We start from the raw sequence: 19,483 nt of genomic DNA on the forward strand, positions 1-19,483 counted from the left end.
TATTATTTTATATATACTATTTTCTAGCTTTATGGATTTTAAACACTATTTATATATTGTTTTATTTATGACTAATTGTCTTTTATTGACTATATTTGTCTGAGCAGTGCTTTGGAAACTGTCATGTTTACAAAATGTGCTGTATAAATAAATTGGATAGAATTGAATAAAGTTTTAATCTAGGTCTAATACAGATAATGACTATGAATGTCTACAGGAAAATTAGGGTTGTCAAAAGCATCAAAAATCAGATACTAATCCATACTAAATATACTCATTTGAAGTATTGATTAAAAAAAAAATTAAGAGTCACATTCACAAGACAATAATCAATCTTTCGTGAATAGGCTGTGTTTCAATTGTCTTTCCTTGCTTTCTTCTTCTTGATTCGTCTCCTCAATCCACCATTTTAAGTAGTGTCCCAAAGAAAACCATGAGGGAGGCTTCAGGAACAGACATCAGATAAAATAATCAAACTTTATTGGTCTCAGTGAGGAGTTTATATCCTCTCTCCTCCATGTGTCTCCCCTGTGGACAAGACTTCGAGGAGAGGAGGAGAAGAAATCAAGGAGAAGGAAGTGTGGAAAGAGAATTGAGACACCGCCAAAGTTTCTATACACCTACCCCCCTTCTCTGCTTTCAAACTTACAGTGTTCCTCCATTGTTGAGAGAGTTGGCGTTGGCTCTGTTCTTGTGCTGGGCCTTGGACTTGTTGTGAGGCTGGAGCATGCTGGGAGGCTCTGTGCTCCTAAACATCACGGGCAGGTCTTTAGCAGGTAACTCCTGCATGTGAGGCAGAGGCAGCAATGGCTTAAACAGAGCCCCGAGCTTGCACTGTGGAGGAGAGACGGATGGCCACATGCTCAAGGAGTCCAGAGGCAGCAGGCAGAATATTGTACCACCCAAACCGGACAGCAGAGGGCGAAGCCACTGTGTCAGACTTGGGCCAGAATATTCATCAAGTTGCAATCATGCTTGAGATAGTGCATTGGGTTGTGTGTCTAATGTGGTGTGAAATGCATGCAGCTTCAAATATGCAAAGCTGTGATCTATAATCAGCCAGTGTAGTATTTGGCATCTCTATAACTGATATGATAACCCCGTGTTCTGTCAATCATCATGTCATCTCTGCACTGTTTTCCTTACGACGTCTTGTATATAGGCCAGATATACATTTTATTACTTTATATGACTTTATTTCTATGTTTTATTTTATTTTATTTTTACTTATAGATATTTAACACCAGTCTCTTGCTATTTTTGTTACTATTTAGAATTTATTATTACCATTTATACTTTTTAATCTATTTTAATATATTGTCATGTCTACAGTGAGCTACGATGTCCAAGTCATTTCCCTTGTGGATCAATAAAGTTTGTCTAAGGTTAAGTCAAAGTAACACAAACAAAAAACAAAACCACAATATATATATATTTTTTAATTTACTTAAATTTGTGTGTGTTTGGGGGAAGGAGTGGGGGAGGATTATTGTTTTATGTTTGTTTTAAGTATTGTTTTATGTTATTTTTTTGTCTTGCTTTAATGTTTATTATTGTATTTTGTTTAATGTTATACTCTACTGTATTATATTCTAAAATTATAATAAGTAAAAGTAGTAAAGTACTATATTTAAGAATACATTTTAGTAAACTGGCCTTAATATGAGCCCATTAACACTGAGTTTACAGAGTTATAATCATGCCTTTGAGATTGTTCATAAGATTGTCTGTAGTGTAGAGTACATGCAGCTTTAAGTATGCAGAGCTGTGAATAAAATCAAGCCAGATCACCAACCAATGTGTAGTGTTTTCTGACTCCTAACATGTACGTACAATTATAAATATTTAAAAAATCTGCACAGAAAAGTGGATGTAACAGAGTTTGCAAGTTTCGCCAAGGATCTTTACTTATAACTTCACTGAGACACATTGGCAAACTACATAGACGCAACAATTTAAAACAGTATAAAAATAGCCTTAAAAACTAAATATAACTCCTCAATAATAGAACCAATAATAGTTGTGGAGGCAGTCTGTCATTATTTTCCGTGGCTGAAAGCTCTCATTTGTGTGGTTTTGTGTGCCCAGCTCAGGGAGATTGCACAGTAATTATACAATATGCAATTTGTGATTCATTCATTGAACCATTTTCTATTATTATTACAATTTAATGTTGCACTGGGTGGTGGGAGTTATGCCACCAGCTTGTCTTTATGGAAATATTATGGCCTGGAATGTTCCACTGTGAGGCATTTATACTTATCTATCTCCATTGAAATGATCAGGTGGTAGAGGGTTCGTCAAATGCTTGTCTCCATGGAGATGTTATTGCTTTCTGTGGAATGTTTCACAGTATGGTATTAACCTTTCTTTCCTCATGGAAACCAAACCAGTTCAAGTTAAAGGTCAGATCTGTGGAGAGGCAACACCGCTCACAGTCAGAATGCCTGTTTTATGAGCTATAAAACCACCTGTAATTGAATACATTCCAGGCAGAGCAATGATATATCCATCAGAATCAAGGTCAGATCTGCGATGAGGCGAACCCACTCATATTAAGATAAGAATGTATATTTTTTCAAAGTATTTTTAGCCCTAAAATATATGTAATTTAATATTTGCAAGATGAGATAAGTTTAAAGCTCTACTTCAGGAACATTCTCAGCAAAAAAAATCTCCATAGTGACAAACCAGTGCTGCCTTTCTTTAGAAAAGTTACATAGTGCATCTTTAATCTCATAACTGCTAATCATTTACAAACCTATTTTGTCTCTAGCAATAAATTCCTCATGCATAGTGGATGACAACAAGAGCAGGTTGTCCGCTAATATTTAATATTTAATCCATGTGCCATTACCATTATAAACGTTTGCTAACAGTGATATTGATACTTTGCAGCTGATATCAGCAACATTTCCAGGGGGTGCGATGCTAACTGTAAGCACTGCTCTGTCTGAGGCTTTGTTAGACTTTAATCTGAGCTTTGTTTTAACACAATCTGGCTATAAAGAACTGGCTTAGCTGGAGCTACAACACATGAGCTGAATTGTGCAGTTAACCAAGTCCATCTTCTTGAAAACTGAACACCACAACTGTACCATGAACGCTCATACTGATCATGGGCTCCTAAAAATCTGTAGTCAACATCCAATATGTACTTTTTCTTGAGTTTTCAAACTATCTTAAAACATTTTCAACAGTGTTTGCTAATGTGTGCCTTGTCTAAACCTGGTAACTGCTAAAGACACTCAACACTACACCAGAGATGCATGTAGAACACCCCCAGTGTGATGTTACTGCAGTGTATCAATATGCTTTGATCTCGGGTTGTGCAGGCATTTTGTGTTGTAGCCATGCATACTGGATCTAGCATCATCTGTTATGTTTAAAGGTCCTATATTACGCAAAATTGACTCTTGTGAGCTTTAAGCCATGTTATAATGCTGTTACCTCCTCAAAAACAGACCTGGAGTTGAGTTTTGTTTCATTCGCACATGTTTGAGTAACTCTTTATTATTAGTCTGTCTGCATTTCCAAATCTCTAAATGCTCTGTTCCATCTTGTGGACATTGTTTGAAAGTTAACAGCTACAATCATCCAAGTAAGTCTGGAATAAGTCTGGTATGGAATTTAAAAACACAGTGGAGCACTTCCTGTATTAACACATGACATCACGAGGTAAAATTAGTGTTTTCAGTTTGAGACTCATCCAAAATATGCAGGGTTTGTGTGTTAAACATTTGCGAATCAAACAAAACACAACTCCAGGTAAGTTTGAGACGAGGAAACAATATTGTAACATAGATCAGAATAGCGTAATATGGGTCCTTTAAGTTTATATTTCAAATGAACAGGCGGGATTAGTAGTCATGTGATCGCGATGTGGTACCTGGGATCCTGGACCACTGTCGTCCTTTGAATGCATAAGCCTCCTCATGCGGTTTTGCTTGTAGTAGTCGAAAATCATCAAGGCAGCATACACTTTCCCCACAGTTAGTTCATTTGCTAAAAGGGAAAATACAATAAACATGACTGAAAGATGTAGATGTAACACTAAAGTGACAACGAGAACGCTGCAAAATTACAAGGGAAGGGAATATGCTGAGTCATTGGTCTCTCCCTGTTTATTTCTATTAGTGCACCAATGCTTTAGTTCGAGAAGTTACCTGTTATTAGTACTAAATTAATTACAAGAATTGTTTACTCCAAGCAATCAAGGTGAAAGAAAAAAAAAACATGGCTTGCAAAATTAAATGAAAATATATCTGTAGGGAGATAAATAGTTAGAGGAAGCACGTTTTACCAATAGAGGGCAGTATAAGCAAAGAACTAGTACCTCAAGTCTTTATGGAGGAATTGAAATACAGAGATGCTTACAGAGTTAGAAAATAACTAAATCTGGACCAGACCAGAAATAAACCAGGACTACAACAGTACCAACCCAACTCAAAAGATATGAGTAAGTTAAGTCTAGGATTTAGGATACAGAATATATCTCCATCAAATGAATGTTGTAATTTGAGTTGGAGCGACTATCAAATGGTAAAGGCTGTAATTATTTTGGGAATAAAATGTCCTTTGCATAAAAAGAGGAAAAAATATCCTGTCTTTTATAGAAAAATCTTATGCACCTGTAGTTTAGACCTCTACAAATGTGTTTTGAACTACATTCTTGTATTTGTTATTTCAGTCTTCTCTAAAATTCAACACTCCAACACTGAACAGAACAGAAGAAATATATCGCAAATGGTCCAATGAGGTTAATTTGGTTTGCCTATAACTCGTATTGAATATACACTGCAAATGTAATCACAATTGCAATATGTATCCCCAAAATCATACTCAAGGTAGAATATTTGCAAAAAGAATCCCCATATTTACTGACTGAAAGTACATACGTTTATGTGGTGTAACCAGGAGGTCCATGGTCTTCTGTGAAAGGCTGGGCCAAACCGTGGACAGCTCCTTCTTAAGCTCAGCATCACTCAGGCGCTGGGCCACCATACCTGCACAAGCCACAGACACAAGCCACAAACACACAGCTCATCAAACATTTACTGCACACAACCCATCTACAAAGAAATGGAGCAGATCTGCTTAAAGGAAGGCCTTTTCACTCTTTATAACTTAGAACATGCTCTTTCATTTTAAAGGCACACTATGTAACTTTTCTGTTGTTTTACATTGCCTGGAAGTTTACAGTAGAGACTGAACCTATCTTTCTCCACTGATGACACGCTGGAGACACCACCAACCCAAGTTACCAGTCAGATCTAAGGAGAGGTGACCACACTCACAGTAAGAACACAGGTCACACCTCACTCCTTCTAGCTGCCAAATCATAGGAACCTAAAATACCTCTGTCTGATCTGAAGGGTCACTACCTAAACCCCAGCACCTGCAGTCAATCACGAATCAGTTCTAGTGCAGCCTCTGCAGCTCTAGGAGTAAATTCTGGAGGTTTTGAGCTTTCACATGAGACATAGACTGTCCATATACTGAGAATGAGAACATATGTGTCCTTAATTATGCGGCTTAAGGCTTTGGCAGTTCAGATAGTAGTTCCTTTTTTAACACAGTAAAACTGGAGGACACATAATCTACCTTAAAGCAGGCTAGTGGTAAAAATAAACTCGAGGTTATTTTTGTTAGATCCAAATAATAATGATATACCTTCGTTAAAATTCCAAAAGAAAACCTGGCAGAATACGTCTCCTTTAAATGTGAGGCTACAAAAAAGAATCCCTTATTAAAAGTGCAGATTGAGGCAGTGAAGCACAAAGTCTGTGTCTAATGAGTCCAAATGGGAGGAGGATTCACTCCTGAGGACAAATCCACAGCATTCGGATCAAGAACACAGCTGCTCCTGGGCCCAGGCCAGGGCAGAGGGAGAGAGGGGAGAGAGGAGGGGGGGTTACTGAGGGAAATATCTGAATCCAGTGTTCCCAAAAGTATTTTGCTTTTGGATACGTTGGTGCCCCCTAAAATATAATAGTAATGATTATAAGATTATAGTTTCACAGGCAAGTACGAGCAACGATTTAGTTTGGACCTCTTTTCTAAGAACCCCTGGAGACCTCTTTAATCTTTGGGGAGCTAAATCTGGGTCCCGATCTTCAGGCTGGGAATTAATGATTTATTCTGTTCACCATGGTTTTAGTGTTTTGTTTCTGTTATTTTTGTTTGTTTGTTTTAAGGAACTGTATGTAGCTTGCGCTCAGTTACAGTTTTAAAAGACGATACTACAACCAATGCCTAAACCTGCACATCCAATTAAAAATGGAAATTTTATATACAGCTCCTTTAAAGGTCCACTGTGTAACTTTTATTGTAGAGGGTCCGCCACCTGTCTGACTCCATATAGTTCTACAGTATGGCATTTAATTTAACTTTAATCTCCATGGAAACAAGCAGGCTACATCACCAGGCCAAGCTACAGGATAGATCTGTGAAGAAGTGGAGAAAACCTGTTTTTCTAGGTATTTTTGAGCAGTAAAATCACCTGTAATTTAATAAATATTAAGTAGAGCTGTTTTATGTCATACCGTGTCATATTCCAAGCAAAACAGTGACACATGATAAAAAATCCACCACTTTCATTATAAAAAAAAGGATTATGTACAGAATGTTACTTTGGCTCGAATGAATTCCCGCCTTAAACAATAAAGCTAAAAGTAGCCATGGAGGTAGTGAACCCTGGGAGGCTGTGTCAGCAGAAGGGGCTGTAGCCTTGTGGGAGGCAGATCAATTCTCATAAACATAAACATTGAGCTGTGCTGCTATGGCTCTATCTATACACATTTCTGTGAACTGAGGGCTTAACCTATCTGATGTTTAATAGCTGAATTTAAGGAGGGTGTGCCCAACTTTTTCATGTAAGAAACTAACATTTGTTGGTTTGTATGTGCGCAATCTGCATCTTATTATAAAGCAATTTACTGTGAGCGTCTCAGGAAGTAAATCTAGTGTGCTGTTAGAATGCTAGTTGTTGATAGGTTTACTGTGGCAGCAAAACTCTGCTCTGGCCTCTGCAAAGTAGAACAATTTTCCAATGGTCATATGATCTCGCAATTTTATTTCTGTATTTTAATAACTGATGTCTTAATTCAAATTTCGGGCTTGTCAGAGCCTCTCACAGCTCAACTGTAGTCATCATTCATCATTCATTCACACCATATGATAAAATACAATTGTACAACTATTGTAGACTGATGGAGGGGAGGCTACCAATCTGCACCTTTGGCCCCTACGACCACCACACACCAATTTCATGCAATGAAGTGAAGTGTCTGGCCTAAGGTTACAATAATAGAACTTGGTCTGAGCGGGAATCGATCCCCTGATCTTTGGGTTGGGTTGCTCTAACCACTGAACCACTGTCAGACGTCAGCAATAATTGTTTAACATGAACAAGGCCTATAAAAGGTCCTATATTATTCATTTTCATCATTCAGTATGTTAACATATTAATTATATCAAAAACATGCCAGAGTTTCTGTTTCATATTTAGGTAGATTTAGGTGCTTTAAGTCAAAATACTAACTCCGTAACTGCCCCCCGTGTTTTTAAAGTCCATACAATATCACCTGACCTTTATATAACACAGATAACCAACTTTAGTGGCATCAACTCAATAATAACACCACTTAGATGCCAATTCTATATGGTTTTGTTAAGTTATTCACAGTAAAATCAGACTGGGCGAGAGTTATTTTGGCAAAAAATACAATGTCCACCATTCAACCCAAGCATGTTGACAGAAAATTTATAATAATAAATTAAAAAAGGGTCCAATTCTCAGCCCCTAAAACCCTGGGGCCTGGGACAACAGAACCCTTTGTCCTCCCCTGTTTACTGCCCTGATTCAACCCCAAGAAGGCGAGATTATACGTAGACATTTACTTTCTCATTTCCTATAACTGAATGTAATAGTCTTTTCCCACCTGATGCTAGCTTGATCTCCAGTGCGGTGCGGATAAGCGCCATCAGGGTTGACGTGAAGTGGACTGTGTTGTCATCAGCGATAGGCATGTTCATTTTTACCAGACGCTAAAAACACAAAATTCAAGAGAAATATAGGGGGAAAAAAAAGAATTTGAACGTTAGCTGGACATTAACATCTAAACCACAACACCGAAGATCACCCGGAGAAGACAATTTGTGTGCTATATGTCTTGTGGTCTATATGTATTAAATTCCAAGAAAATAATAGATGAAAAGTAAAAAAAAAAAAAAAAAAAGCTAAAATTTGACATGTAGGTTATACTATGAGTTTATTAAGCACACAAAAAGCCTTCTAAACCAAAACATACCAAAGAGAAAAGACAAACATTCACATTCACTGCTATAGGCTACAATATGCACTACGCTGCATGTCAAAAGTGCACTGGTGCAAGACTGACAGAGACCGGAGGAAGAATGTGTGAATAACAGAGAAAAAGAATGAAAGAGCAAGAGAGAGCGAGAGAGAAAGAGATAAAGAAAGAAAGGCATGTACCGCATAACCATGAAAGTGCGTCCAAATCTGAGGAGCTCGACTCTGCAGTGGCTATAGCTGCATTTGTAAAGCGAGTTGGATCAGTTACTACATAGAATGAGAGTGTTTATTATACTGAGCTTAAAGCCAGTATAGCACTGCAAACAAACAAAAGTCTTTGGTTTAAAATAATTTGACTTCAGAATCTTGTTTTTAGTTGTTTTGATGAGATTTATTTATTTTTGACCTTCTTCAACAAATATTCATCTTACTCCATATGTCCATTAAAGACACACTATAAATATGGGTTTTGATTAAAGATATTATCCAATCAGAAAGTCGAATGTCATATGATCTCCTCACCAGATTCTATTACCTATTACCAGTACTATTTCTGAACTATTACTTCAAATCCTAATGGCACTCTATATAATCAATCACAAAATGTGCATTGTGTATGCTTGGGATGTTCCACTGTATGATATTAAACAGCTCTACTTTATATTTATTCAATTACAGGTGATTTTATAGCTCAAAAATACCTAGAAAAACAGGCATTCTGACTGAGTGGGGTTGCCTCTCCACAGATCTGACCTGCAGCTTGGTCTGGTTTGGTCTCCATGAAGATAGAAAGGTTTTATATTATACTGTGAAACATTCCAGACAAGGCAATAACATTTCCACTGAGAAAAGCATTTGATGGAACCTCCACCAGAAAAGTTACACAATGCACATTTGACCTGCACATACAAGAAGCATACAAATTACTGTCATGGGGTATCTGGGGTTTAGGTAGTGACTAGACTCCATTCAGGTTTATGCGTTGAAACTGGCAACCCAAAATAAAGTCTCTTGTATCTATGAAAGTATCTTACATCTGGAGACACAGGTCAGATAAGATACAGTAGCTATTATGAAATCTATCAAATCAAAACTACGCAAACCAAGATGAATGTTCTGAAATCAAGCCATTTTAACCAAAGCTGATAAACCTTTTTTGCAGTGCCGATGTCTTGGCTAATGTACCACTTATGTAACACTATTTACTGTATATATGTATATCTGTATGTATCTGAAATAGTGTTGAAAGAGTTGAGCTCCCTTGAACACAAAATGCTTAGATCTGTATGTGCTTTCCAAGGCAGTGCAGAGAGGAGCATAGACCAGAGTCAGAGTGAGATGGAGATGAGGTGATGAGGGGTGCACACTCAAACATTCACACAAATAAAAATAATAAGAAAACTGGACGTGATTTAGCGTAAATAATTAATCATACAAAAAATACAGTGTTGTTTACTTCATTTCAAAATATGTCACAAATAGGAATTCTTTAAAAGGTGTACTGTGTCAATTTTCGGTTGGAGGTCAATCACATTCTTTTTTTCTATGTATATATATATATATATATATATATATATATATATATATATATATATATATATATATATATATATATATGTCATTGCTCTGCTTAGAAAGTTCCACAATATGACATTAAACAGTTTTGCCTTACATGTATTCAATCACAGGTGGTTTTATAGCTCAAAAATACCTAGAAAAACAGGCATTTGGACCTGTAACTTGGTCTGGTTTGGTCTCTGTGATGATATAAAAAAGTTTTAATACCATACTGTGAAACATTTCAGACAAAGCAATAATATCTCTATTCACTAGAAAAGTTACACACTACTTTATACCACTTGAATACTAATATACTCTATAAACTGCATGATTGGAATTGTAAAAATTACAAATTCTTTAGTCAGGTTTAGAATATTATATTATTACTTTCATAGTATGCAAAATAGCATAATATAATACCAGTTACAATTGTTTTTAATAACTTGTTAGTCTAGATGGACAACTCAGTCTTTAAAGGTCCTATATTACACAAAATTGATTCTTGTGAGCTATAAGTCATGTTATAATGTTGTTACCTCATAAAAACATACCTGGGGTTGTTTTGTTTCATTCACACATGTCTGAGTAATCTGTTATTATTAGATCAATCTCCAAAGTTCAAAATGCTCTGTTTCACCTAGTAATGTCATGAAGTGGAAGTTTTCAAGTCAACAGTTACCTTCTACCTTGTGCTAGGTAAAAACTGGCAATTCCAGGTCCTGAAATTATCTAAATGATTCTAGTGAAGATGCATGACACAGTCCAAACATCCTGTATTACCACATGACATCACAAGGTAGAACAGAGTGTTTCTCTTTGAGAGAAGAACTCTCAAACCTAAATATGCAGGATTTGTGTGTTAAACATGTGTGAATGAAACAAAATACAACTCCAGATATGTTTGTGATCAAGAAACTATTATAACATTGATGAGAAAACAGCATGATATGGACCCTTTAAAATAAATTTGCAATAAACAAACCACTGTAAATACTTGAATTTCATAGCATCAACACTGACTACCTAATATTTAACTAGATCTACACTACAATACTATACAATACAAACATTTAAAAGCAACTGTGAAATGTTTTGAATATCACTGAGAAACTTTGAATGAGACTCTAAGTATAGGCTATGCAGTATATATACCATTCTAGTAAGTTTTGGTGTTCTGTCAAAACTTTCCTTTTTCCACAAAAACAACCGCCACAGTCTTTGCTGGACTTAATGTTCTGTGTGTGTCCTTGAAGGTCCATAAAATCCACAATACTAAATGTTGATCTACTGGTTCCTCTGCTCATAACTCAACAGCAGTCTGTAGCTCTGGGAAACCTCCTTTTACTTTTCTTTTCCTCCAAGTGACTGTTTAAATGAACTCACTGAAGACTGAAGATTCCAAGTGGACATGCAACTACAATTTAAACATTCATCGCATGTAGGGTCTTATTATCAAACCACTGAATAACTGAATAAATACCCCAAATAGACCAACAACTTTATAAATGACTTACAGACTCAAAGAAGGTGAGTGTATGTCCATTTGATTAACATCACAAATATTTTGTATAAATAGTCCAGGTTATTATTTTGACAAATTTATGGCTTACATAAATCATCTTTAGAGTTTAGATATAAAGAAGTATAAGACATGAGTCAATTGGACACTCCATTTCCTTCTGATTATATGAGTAAGTTCCCAGCATACTCTGATTGTGTCCAGAGTGACTGAGCAGATCCACATGTATTATTAGAAAGGCCAAAGACAGCAGACTGCTGCTGTGATGGAGACAGGAGGAAATAAGGTCATGTGATTCATATGGACAGATCAAGTCTTTTTACAGTGTCATCTCAGCCTTCTGTTTACCAGTCTGTTAGATGCCTAGCAACATGACTGGAAGCGTGTGGACAATAATTGGAAATGAAAACAAATTTCAAAATCAATTTCAGGGAACTGTTCAATGATGCTATTGTGATCAGACATTTCACTGGAAATACTATACTTTTTGTATTAAAGTAAAACTAAGGATTATTTTTACTCCATGAAACACTGTTGTAAGTCCCTGTGGTGGTTAAATATGTATATTTGTGTGTTTGTGTGTTCTCTTTCTGCTGTCTCTGTCAATACCAACCTTGCAATAACACAACCTGAAGAGAGTTCTCCTGCGAAATCCTGGCTCTTTTTTATATTTGGCAATATATATATATATATATATATATATGTTTTGTTTGTTTGTTTTTTTTTTATGTGAAACTGAATTATTTCATTAAAATAAATAAATAAAAAAGCTTTTGAGTATTTTCCCTGACAGTGTATTCTCACAAGGGAGTTGTAGGCTGAAAGTTTCTTAGTTCTGCTGTAAACTTCAGTGCTTAGGTTGGCCTGATACTAAGGTATAACTTACCAACAAAAAATACTGTTTAAAATTCTGCTGGGTACAGGAGACAAGTGCCATACTTGAGCAAGCTTGTTTTTAGAGTGTTAAGTACTGAACTGGTGACATTTTGAAATTGTGAAATTTGAAAGGAGGAGATGACCATGGCTTTATTCTAAAATAAAATTATAGGCCCACACACACAATCATACCAAGTGTAAACAGGCTTGTATGAGAACAGACAGATGTGACAGATGAGACAGAGATGAGAAGGATGAGATGGACAGCAGAGACAGGAGTAAAAAGCATAACACCAAAAAGTGTGTATCCCACAGAGAAGCACATACTAGGTCACACTTACACACTGCTCCACAAAAAGACCCCACTAAAGCAAACAGCTCAAAGAAAACCATTGCTTTCATTGACTGATAATTATGTAAATTTGATAATAGTATGTAGATGCATCAAGTATAAACAATGCAGATAACAGAGTATACTATATAGTAGTTACTTATTCAGTTTGACATATTTTATTGTATTTCTGACTGGTTTCAAGCTTTGTCTGGCTGTTGAGTAAGAAAACTGCACTTACAATACACAAAAAAAATTAAATATTGACGTTAAATAATTATGTAACCCCTTTCCATATGTTATTTTATTTAAATCTACTTAAAATGTTTAAGTTCAATTAAACATAACATATTTAAGGACAAAGATGCTATATGTAGTCATTTTCTAATGTATTTATTTTATGTTTATATTATGGTTTTCAGATTTGTTAAGTTAAATAAACAGAACATATTAGAAGGAAAAAGTTGACATGAAAAATGTATTTAGATCAAAACTTTCCTGTTTTGAGTGTAACTAATAAAACCATTCAGAAATACATTATAATACGCAACTCAGTGAATCAAGTTTTAAGGAAATAAATCAAAATAAATACTTTGAATTAACTCCTACATTTTCTTTTTTTCTTTTTCTTGCAGTGTACATTAAGGCAAGGGGTATGAAATCGGGCTTACACCAAAAATCTCAGCAAAAAATAAATAAATAAATAAAATAATGAACACTGCATAGCACAGACAGTCGCCCGGGGTTGACGCCAATGGCACGGGGGTATCACAGGGGGAGGGGGGGGAGGGGGAGGAGGGGGAGGAGGGGAGAGCAAGTATAGGTGGGAGGGGTCTACCTTGTATGCGACTCTCGGTGGACATTTCTTTCCCAAACCTAAGGGTGGGGACATGTGGAGCAGCATCTGATACATATCGAGGTACTTGATACGGCCACTTCACCGGGTTGAAAAATAAATGTAAAAAATAAACGAAGGATGGGGAGTTAGAGAGAGGAGAGGAATAAGGAATAACAAAAAAAGGAGGAGAATGTAAAGGAAAGGTACAAAACACAGAAATCTGGTGTTAATAGATTTCCAAGAGTGAGATGATGTAACTTGGATGACATCCCCGGCCGGTGGTGGTGGTGTTGGTGGGGGGCACGAGGATGCATCGCGGTGGAGCCCTGAGAGGAAACATGGGATCATGGTACAGAGCGAGTTTAGTGGTGCCGATGGAGGAGGGGCCGACCCACAGACTGATGGAGCTGATGAGAGGGGGAGAGAAATGACAGCATCGTAAAGAGATGTCTGCTCCAGCATGCTAGCAGACATCCCAACTTCAACCACAGAGACAAAGCTTTCAAAACACCAGAGAGAGGCAATGGGGAAGCTACGTGGCTTTAGCAATAGGGCTGCAGGATTTGGGGAAAGTCTGTAATTGCAGTTTTGTGTTTGTTTTATAATAGGATTTTGTTCAAAGTTTGTATTTGGAACGCACACCAAAAAACTGAAATGAATACACAAATTAAATAAATACAAGAGTCTCATTTAAGAGCATGTTTGTACAGTTGTAAACTACAAGATTAGCAGTTTTATGCCAAATGAGACAGGATATTTTGTAGTTCATGGAGGACATACTACAAAAATGTCAGCCTTTGTGATTTGTTTAATTAATACTGTGATTTGATTTGATCTTGCAGCCCTATTTTATTTAGCGAGACTTTTCTTCAGTTATTTCAGCACAAAAAGGATCTGTTTGTGATCTGTTTTGATATCATCTTGCTGAGTATTTGCTGTTTTCACTATCTATGTTGCAGATAAGAAAAGTCCCACATTACAAAAGGCATTTTGGGACAATGCCTAGTCTTTGAAAGCTTTGTCTCCTGCCCGGCATCATCCATCAAAGCCAGTCCGTTTGAAGGGGTGGAGCTAGTGTATAAGGCGATTTCATTGGTGCACAGCCATTCAGTTCAAAGTCCATTGGCAGAGAGGTACACAAAGCACCCTAGTGACGGAAATGTCTGGTTGCAAACCTTGTATGCTACCCTATTAGGGCAGTTCTTCCCTAAGCCAAGGGGGGGTGAGATAATGCGCAACAAATTGTACATATCCTTATACGAAATCCGTCCGCTGCGGAGAAGAACAAGCACATAAATAAATGTGAGCTCAAATAAACAGTTTTAAAATTGCGCTGTCTGCATCTTCAGTCCTTTTGTCAAACAGGGGAGAGAGTAGGTTCTGTTAGGGTTAGTCCCAACACTGCTCTAAATACAAATATACAAATAAACAAAAGAAATGTAAACATACCACGCAGCCGGGTCGTACTCGGCCCAAACCCGAATAAACTCGTCAAGGTGATGAGGTCCCAGGATGGAGGAGTCTCGCGTCAGGTACTCAAAGTTATCCATTATAACGGCCACAAACAGGTTCAGCATCTGGAACACACAATGCAGACTATGCACTTTACCAAACTTTATTTAAAAGTGAAATGCGCAATGCGATGACAGACCCTCCACCAGATGTTATTGCTTTGCCTGGAATGTTCCACAGTATGACATTAAACAGCTCTACCTTACATTTATTCAACTACAGGTGGTTTTATAGCTCAAAAATACCTAGAAAAACTGTCATTCTGATTGTGAGCGGGGTTCATCTCTCCACAGATCTGACCTGCAACTTGGTCTGGTTTGGTCTCCATAAAGATAGAAAGGTTTAATACCATACTGTGAAATATTCCAGACAAATCAATACTACAATCTATACTATAATCTACATAGAGAAAAGTATTTGACCGACCCTTCACCAAAAAATGTTCCACAATGCACCTTTAAATTTGTAGTATAGTAGTGAAGAAAAGTGTCTTTAATTGTTTTTAATAACTTGCCAAAACTAACTTCAGCATTATAGGTTCTCAACAGTATAACACTGAAGTGGAGTATAGGTGTAATTCTGTGAAAGAATTTGTTCATCTGCAACTCCTAAAGACATGGTTGTAAACTGAAGACTTGAAAGGTTCTTAATTTGTGGAGCTAATCCCAAATAAATAATTCAGTATTTTTGGATCATAAATTTGGACATTTCCAGCAAAAACAGACTTATATAGGTTCCTACCCTCCATCTAAAGTTATAACCTCATGAAAGTGTAGAATGTGAATGCAAATTATTCACTACATTGCCAGGAGAAAGTACGAAAACTATTCAAGGATTTTTCTAAGGACCTTGGTTGACTCTCAGCTGGTTATGTAAAATCCACATACATAAGTAAACATTATCATTTGTCTCATGGTGTTAAGTGATGATATCGGGAGATGGAGGTTGATGTTAAATAAATAAGTTAATAAATAATTTAGTGCTGTCAATCAATTAAAATATTTAATGAAATTAATTGCAAATTAATCACACATTTTTGTCCCTTGAAACATCATTTTAAGACTTAACAACATAGAAAAGTTGGATAGACTTGTGTTGTGCAAATGTTTTTATTTATTTATTTATTTTTACTGCAAACCATAACTGTCAGTGAGACAACTTTGTGTTTGATGTTCCACTCTCATGCTCCACTTTCATGAGGTGTTATGTAACAGTGTCAGCGAAGTCTTCATAACAGTCAAAGCCTGCGACTGAAGTTCCCAATGTCCCAGTGAAATAATGTGCTATGACCCCAAGGAAGTTCTCATTACTGAGAGACGTCCAGTAATCTCCAGTTAGCGTGACTGTGTTTGTCTGCCTCAACGCCTGCTGTACTAAGGGCGCACTCACACTGGGACTTTAGAACCGTGCAGTGCTCAAGTATGATTGCATAGGGGTTCTATGGTCCACACTCACAAGTGCACAATTGACCCGGGAATGGTCCATCACACGGTGCGATTTGTTTATATGTCTATATGCAGAGCTAAAGCTTTTAGCTGAGAAATAAGTCCAGCGGCAGAAATATCTCTAAAATAGTGAGTCCTCCTGTGATACGCGCTCCTTAGTTAGTTTATGGATATAATAGCAGCACGGAGGAGTGATGACAGTAGGAGGAGACAGGCTGCAGAACTTCTGTCACTGTCCACAATCCTTATCCAAGGTAAGCGCGGCTTTGCTGCAAGTTTAGGGGCAGACTTTATTTTGTGTTTTCCTCATATGAGTAACATTAGCACACACACAGAGCTTGTATAGTGAAGTTGTGCGTGTGCGTGTACATGAGCCACCGTGTCGTGCTTGGACCCACCTCCTCCAACCGAGACTTCTCAGTTTTAAACAAATAGTTTTGCTTCCGGTTTACAGAAGGATCCTGTAATTTTTACTAATGTTACCAGCTGCGGCTATCCACCTTATTCTTCCCCACCCACTTTTGTCTCTAAAAGCTCCTATATAGTATTAACACACACAGTTAGTCATTGGAATTCTCACTGGCTGTAATATATATTTTAAGAAACGGTGGAGAGAGACAGGGCGTCCTCATCAGGCTCTGGGGTAACTGGAGAGTGCACAGCTTAATTATCTCTGTTTAAGTTAATCACAGATATAGTTCCACACAGAGGGCTGACTGTGACTTTTAGCATACATAAAGAACAACAATTCAACTAGAAGACTACAAATATAAAACCTTTCAAGTGATTTGACTGACCAAGAATGAGCAGAGGAAGATGAAGGAGACAAAGTAGAAATAGGCGAAGTCGCTGCCACACTCTTTGCCGTGGGTCCCTGATTTCTCATCACACGGACGGTGACTCAAACAGGACAACATGATCTCGTGCCACGCCTCCCCTGTGGCACTCCTGAAACACAAAAGAGAAATAACCATTAGAATAATATTAGTTGAGAGAATACGAGATGAGATTTTAACATAATTCCAAATATATAAAGTTCACGGTTCAGTTAACAATTTTGGCCTCACAATTTTTTTTTGCTTATTTCATATCATAGTTTTGTTTCCATTCTAGTACTGCTTTTTAGAACTGTAAGAGATGTAACTCACCAACATGTAATCCTTTATGGTCAAATTCAAATGTAAATACATCGGAAAAAAATCTAACATGATCATTTGTCTCTTGTGTGCACAGTCTTATGGTAATTTTCTCTCACACATGAGGCACGAGAGCTTGTATCACCCCTAATGATGCTGCATGAATTGTATTGTAGTAGCTGACACTCTCTGGGTTTAAACGTGCACCGGACATAACAAGACATGTTATTGCTTTGTATGGATTGTTTTGCAGTATGGCATTAAACCTTTCTATCATCATGGAAACCAAACCAGGCCAAGTTACAGGTCACCTCTATGGAGAAGTGATGCCGCTCACAGTCAGAATGCATGTTTTACAAAGTATTTCTGAGCTCTAAAACCACCTGTTATTCAAAAATGTAAGGTAGATCTGTTTAATGTCATACTGTGAAACATTTCAAGCAGAGCAATGGCATATCCATAGAAACAAGAATGTAACGCCAACCAAAAGATTAACCATATGCCGATGCAAAGACTTGATTGGCTGATTTGATCCAAACGAATACATAATAACGTATAAAAGCTTATACAACCACAAATACTGCAGGAAACACATTAAGACCAAGTGCATAGTGTGAAATCATCTTAATGTGTTTGGGCACAACAGAAGCTTTGTTAATTGTCAGCTAGTCTCTAACATCTCTGTAAATACGCTCTGAAGTGCTCTAATGAGAACAGCTATGGAGTCTGTTAATGTAGCTGTTTATGCAACCTTTATTTAACCAGAAAAGTGTCACTGATTCAGACTCTGCGTGCTTTAGTGGTAGGGGAAGTTGATTGCCTTCCAACACTACACACATTTACAACACTTTATGAAGGCATATAGTCTGGAGCTGTATCCTGTCTCCATGATTTCCTGACAAGTGTGATTAATAAGCCAAAAAATGCATGGTCAGGCTTCTGCAGAATCAATGAGTGAAGCATTAAACTCGCAAAATATGAACTAAAATGAGTTATTTTATGTTGAATGATACAGAAGGATATTCAAGAGCAGATGTTTTCCGCATTTAAAGTAGGACTAAACACATAAACTTCGCCCACAACCACATTTCCAATAGAGCTGCTGGACTGGGCAGTATCTGGAGGACTAAAGAAAAGCACGAGGGGGCAGGGCCTGGACAAATGAGGAACAATGTGATTGGTAGAACAGGTATCCTCACTTCAATCTCCGACCCTTGCTTTAATCAGATCAGTCTCTTGTGATGTGAATTACTTACAATTGCAGTGGAGGAAGCACACACTCATTTGAATGCACTATGAACAGCAGATAATGCCATTAAAACACCATGTACACACTTAAGTAATGAATAAAATGAATATAGTGTTTAGCAAAATCAAGCTTTAACCTATCTTATAGTTGTTTATCCTTCTCATTTCCCCTCTTGAAGTTGTATTTGGAGTGATTAGAGTACATCCTTTAATGGCTCATTTTCAAAACGCCTTATTGCCGATCAGCTTCTGTTTTCATCACCATCTGCTCGCCCACTGCTTTCTACTTGCTTTGTTCTCCAGTTTTATTTCCTTAATCAGTGATATACTGTATGTAGGATTCAGCAGAGTTGCGTAGCCATTTTGATACAAATCAAAAACAAATCTGCTACTCGCTAGTGTGATCTGCGGCTATCATCGGAGGTGCACAACAGGATTTCTTTAGGAGACTAGTGCTACAAATAAATGGTTGTGACTAGATCATCTCAACACTGGACAATTCTCTGATGAGCAAGAGCATGGCCTGGATCCAGACTCCTATGTATGAAATGCTTTACAAAATTTAAGAAATGTTTTAAACAATTGGAAATGGAAAGTCTGGATGTTTGATAAATGTCAAGTAATACAGTTAACACAAGTGAGGGTATGGGAAACTGGCAAGACCTTTAAATAATTGAATTTAAATGTAAATATCGGAGAAG

The 19,483-nt window shown here is 37.1% G+C and overlaps 1 protein-coding gene across 1 annotated transcript in view; it reads right to left on the reverse strand.

The window, feature by feature from the left end:
* Positions 1-19,483, reverse strand: part of cacna1ba (calcium channel, voltage-dependent, N type, alpha 1B subunit, a) — a 207,398-nt gene that overhangs the window by 13,151 nt on the left and 174,764 nt on the right. Inside the window, exons 39-46 of the mRNA XM_055161489.1 lie at positions 17,196-17,346; positions 14,891-15,018; positions 13,442-13,538; positions 7,944-8,049; positions 4,899-5,006; positions 3,890-4,005; positions 760-834; positions 650-708 (exon numbers count right to left, since the gene is read on the reverse strand). Coding sequence (XP_055017464.1) covers positions 650-708; positions 760-834; positions 3,890-4,005; positions 4,899-5,006; positions 7,944-8,049; positions 13,442-13,538; positions 14,891-15,018; positions 17,196-17,346 — 840 coding nt within the window. The remainder of the gene's footprint in view (positions 1-649; positions 709-759; positions 835-3,889; positions 4,006-4,898; positions 5,007-7,943; positions 8,050-13,441; positions 13,539-14,890; positions 15,019-17,195; positions 17,347-19,483) is intronic.

Source organism: Boleophthalmus pectinirostris, unplaced genomic scaffold (assembly GCF_026225935.1).
Source record: "Boleophthalmus pectinirostris isolate CB_2022bp ecotype Guang Dong unplaced genomic scaffold, ASM2622593v1 HiC_scaffold_4, whole genome shotgun sequence".
Taxonomy (NCBI): Eukaryota; Metazoa; Chordata; class Actinopteri; order Gobiiformes; family Gobiidae; genus Boleophthalmus; species Boleophthalmus pectinirostris.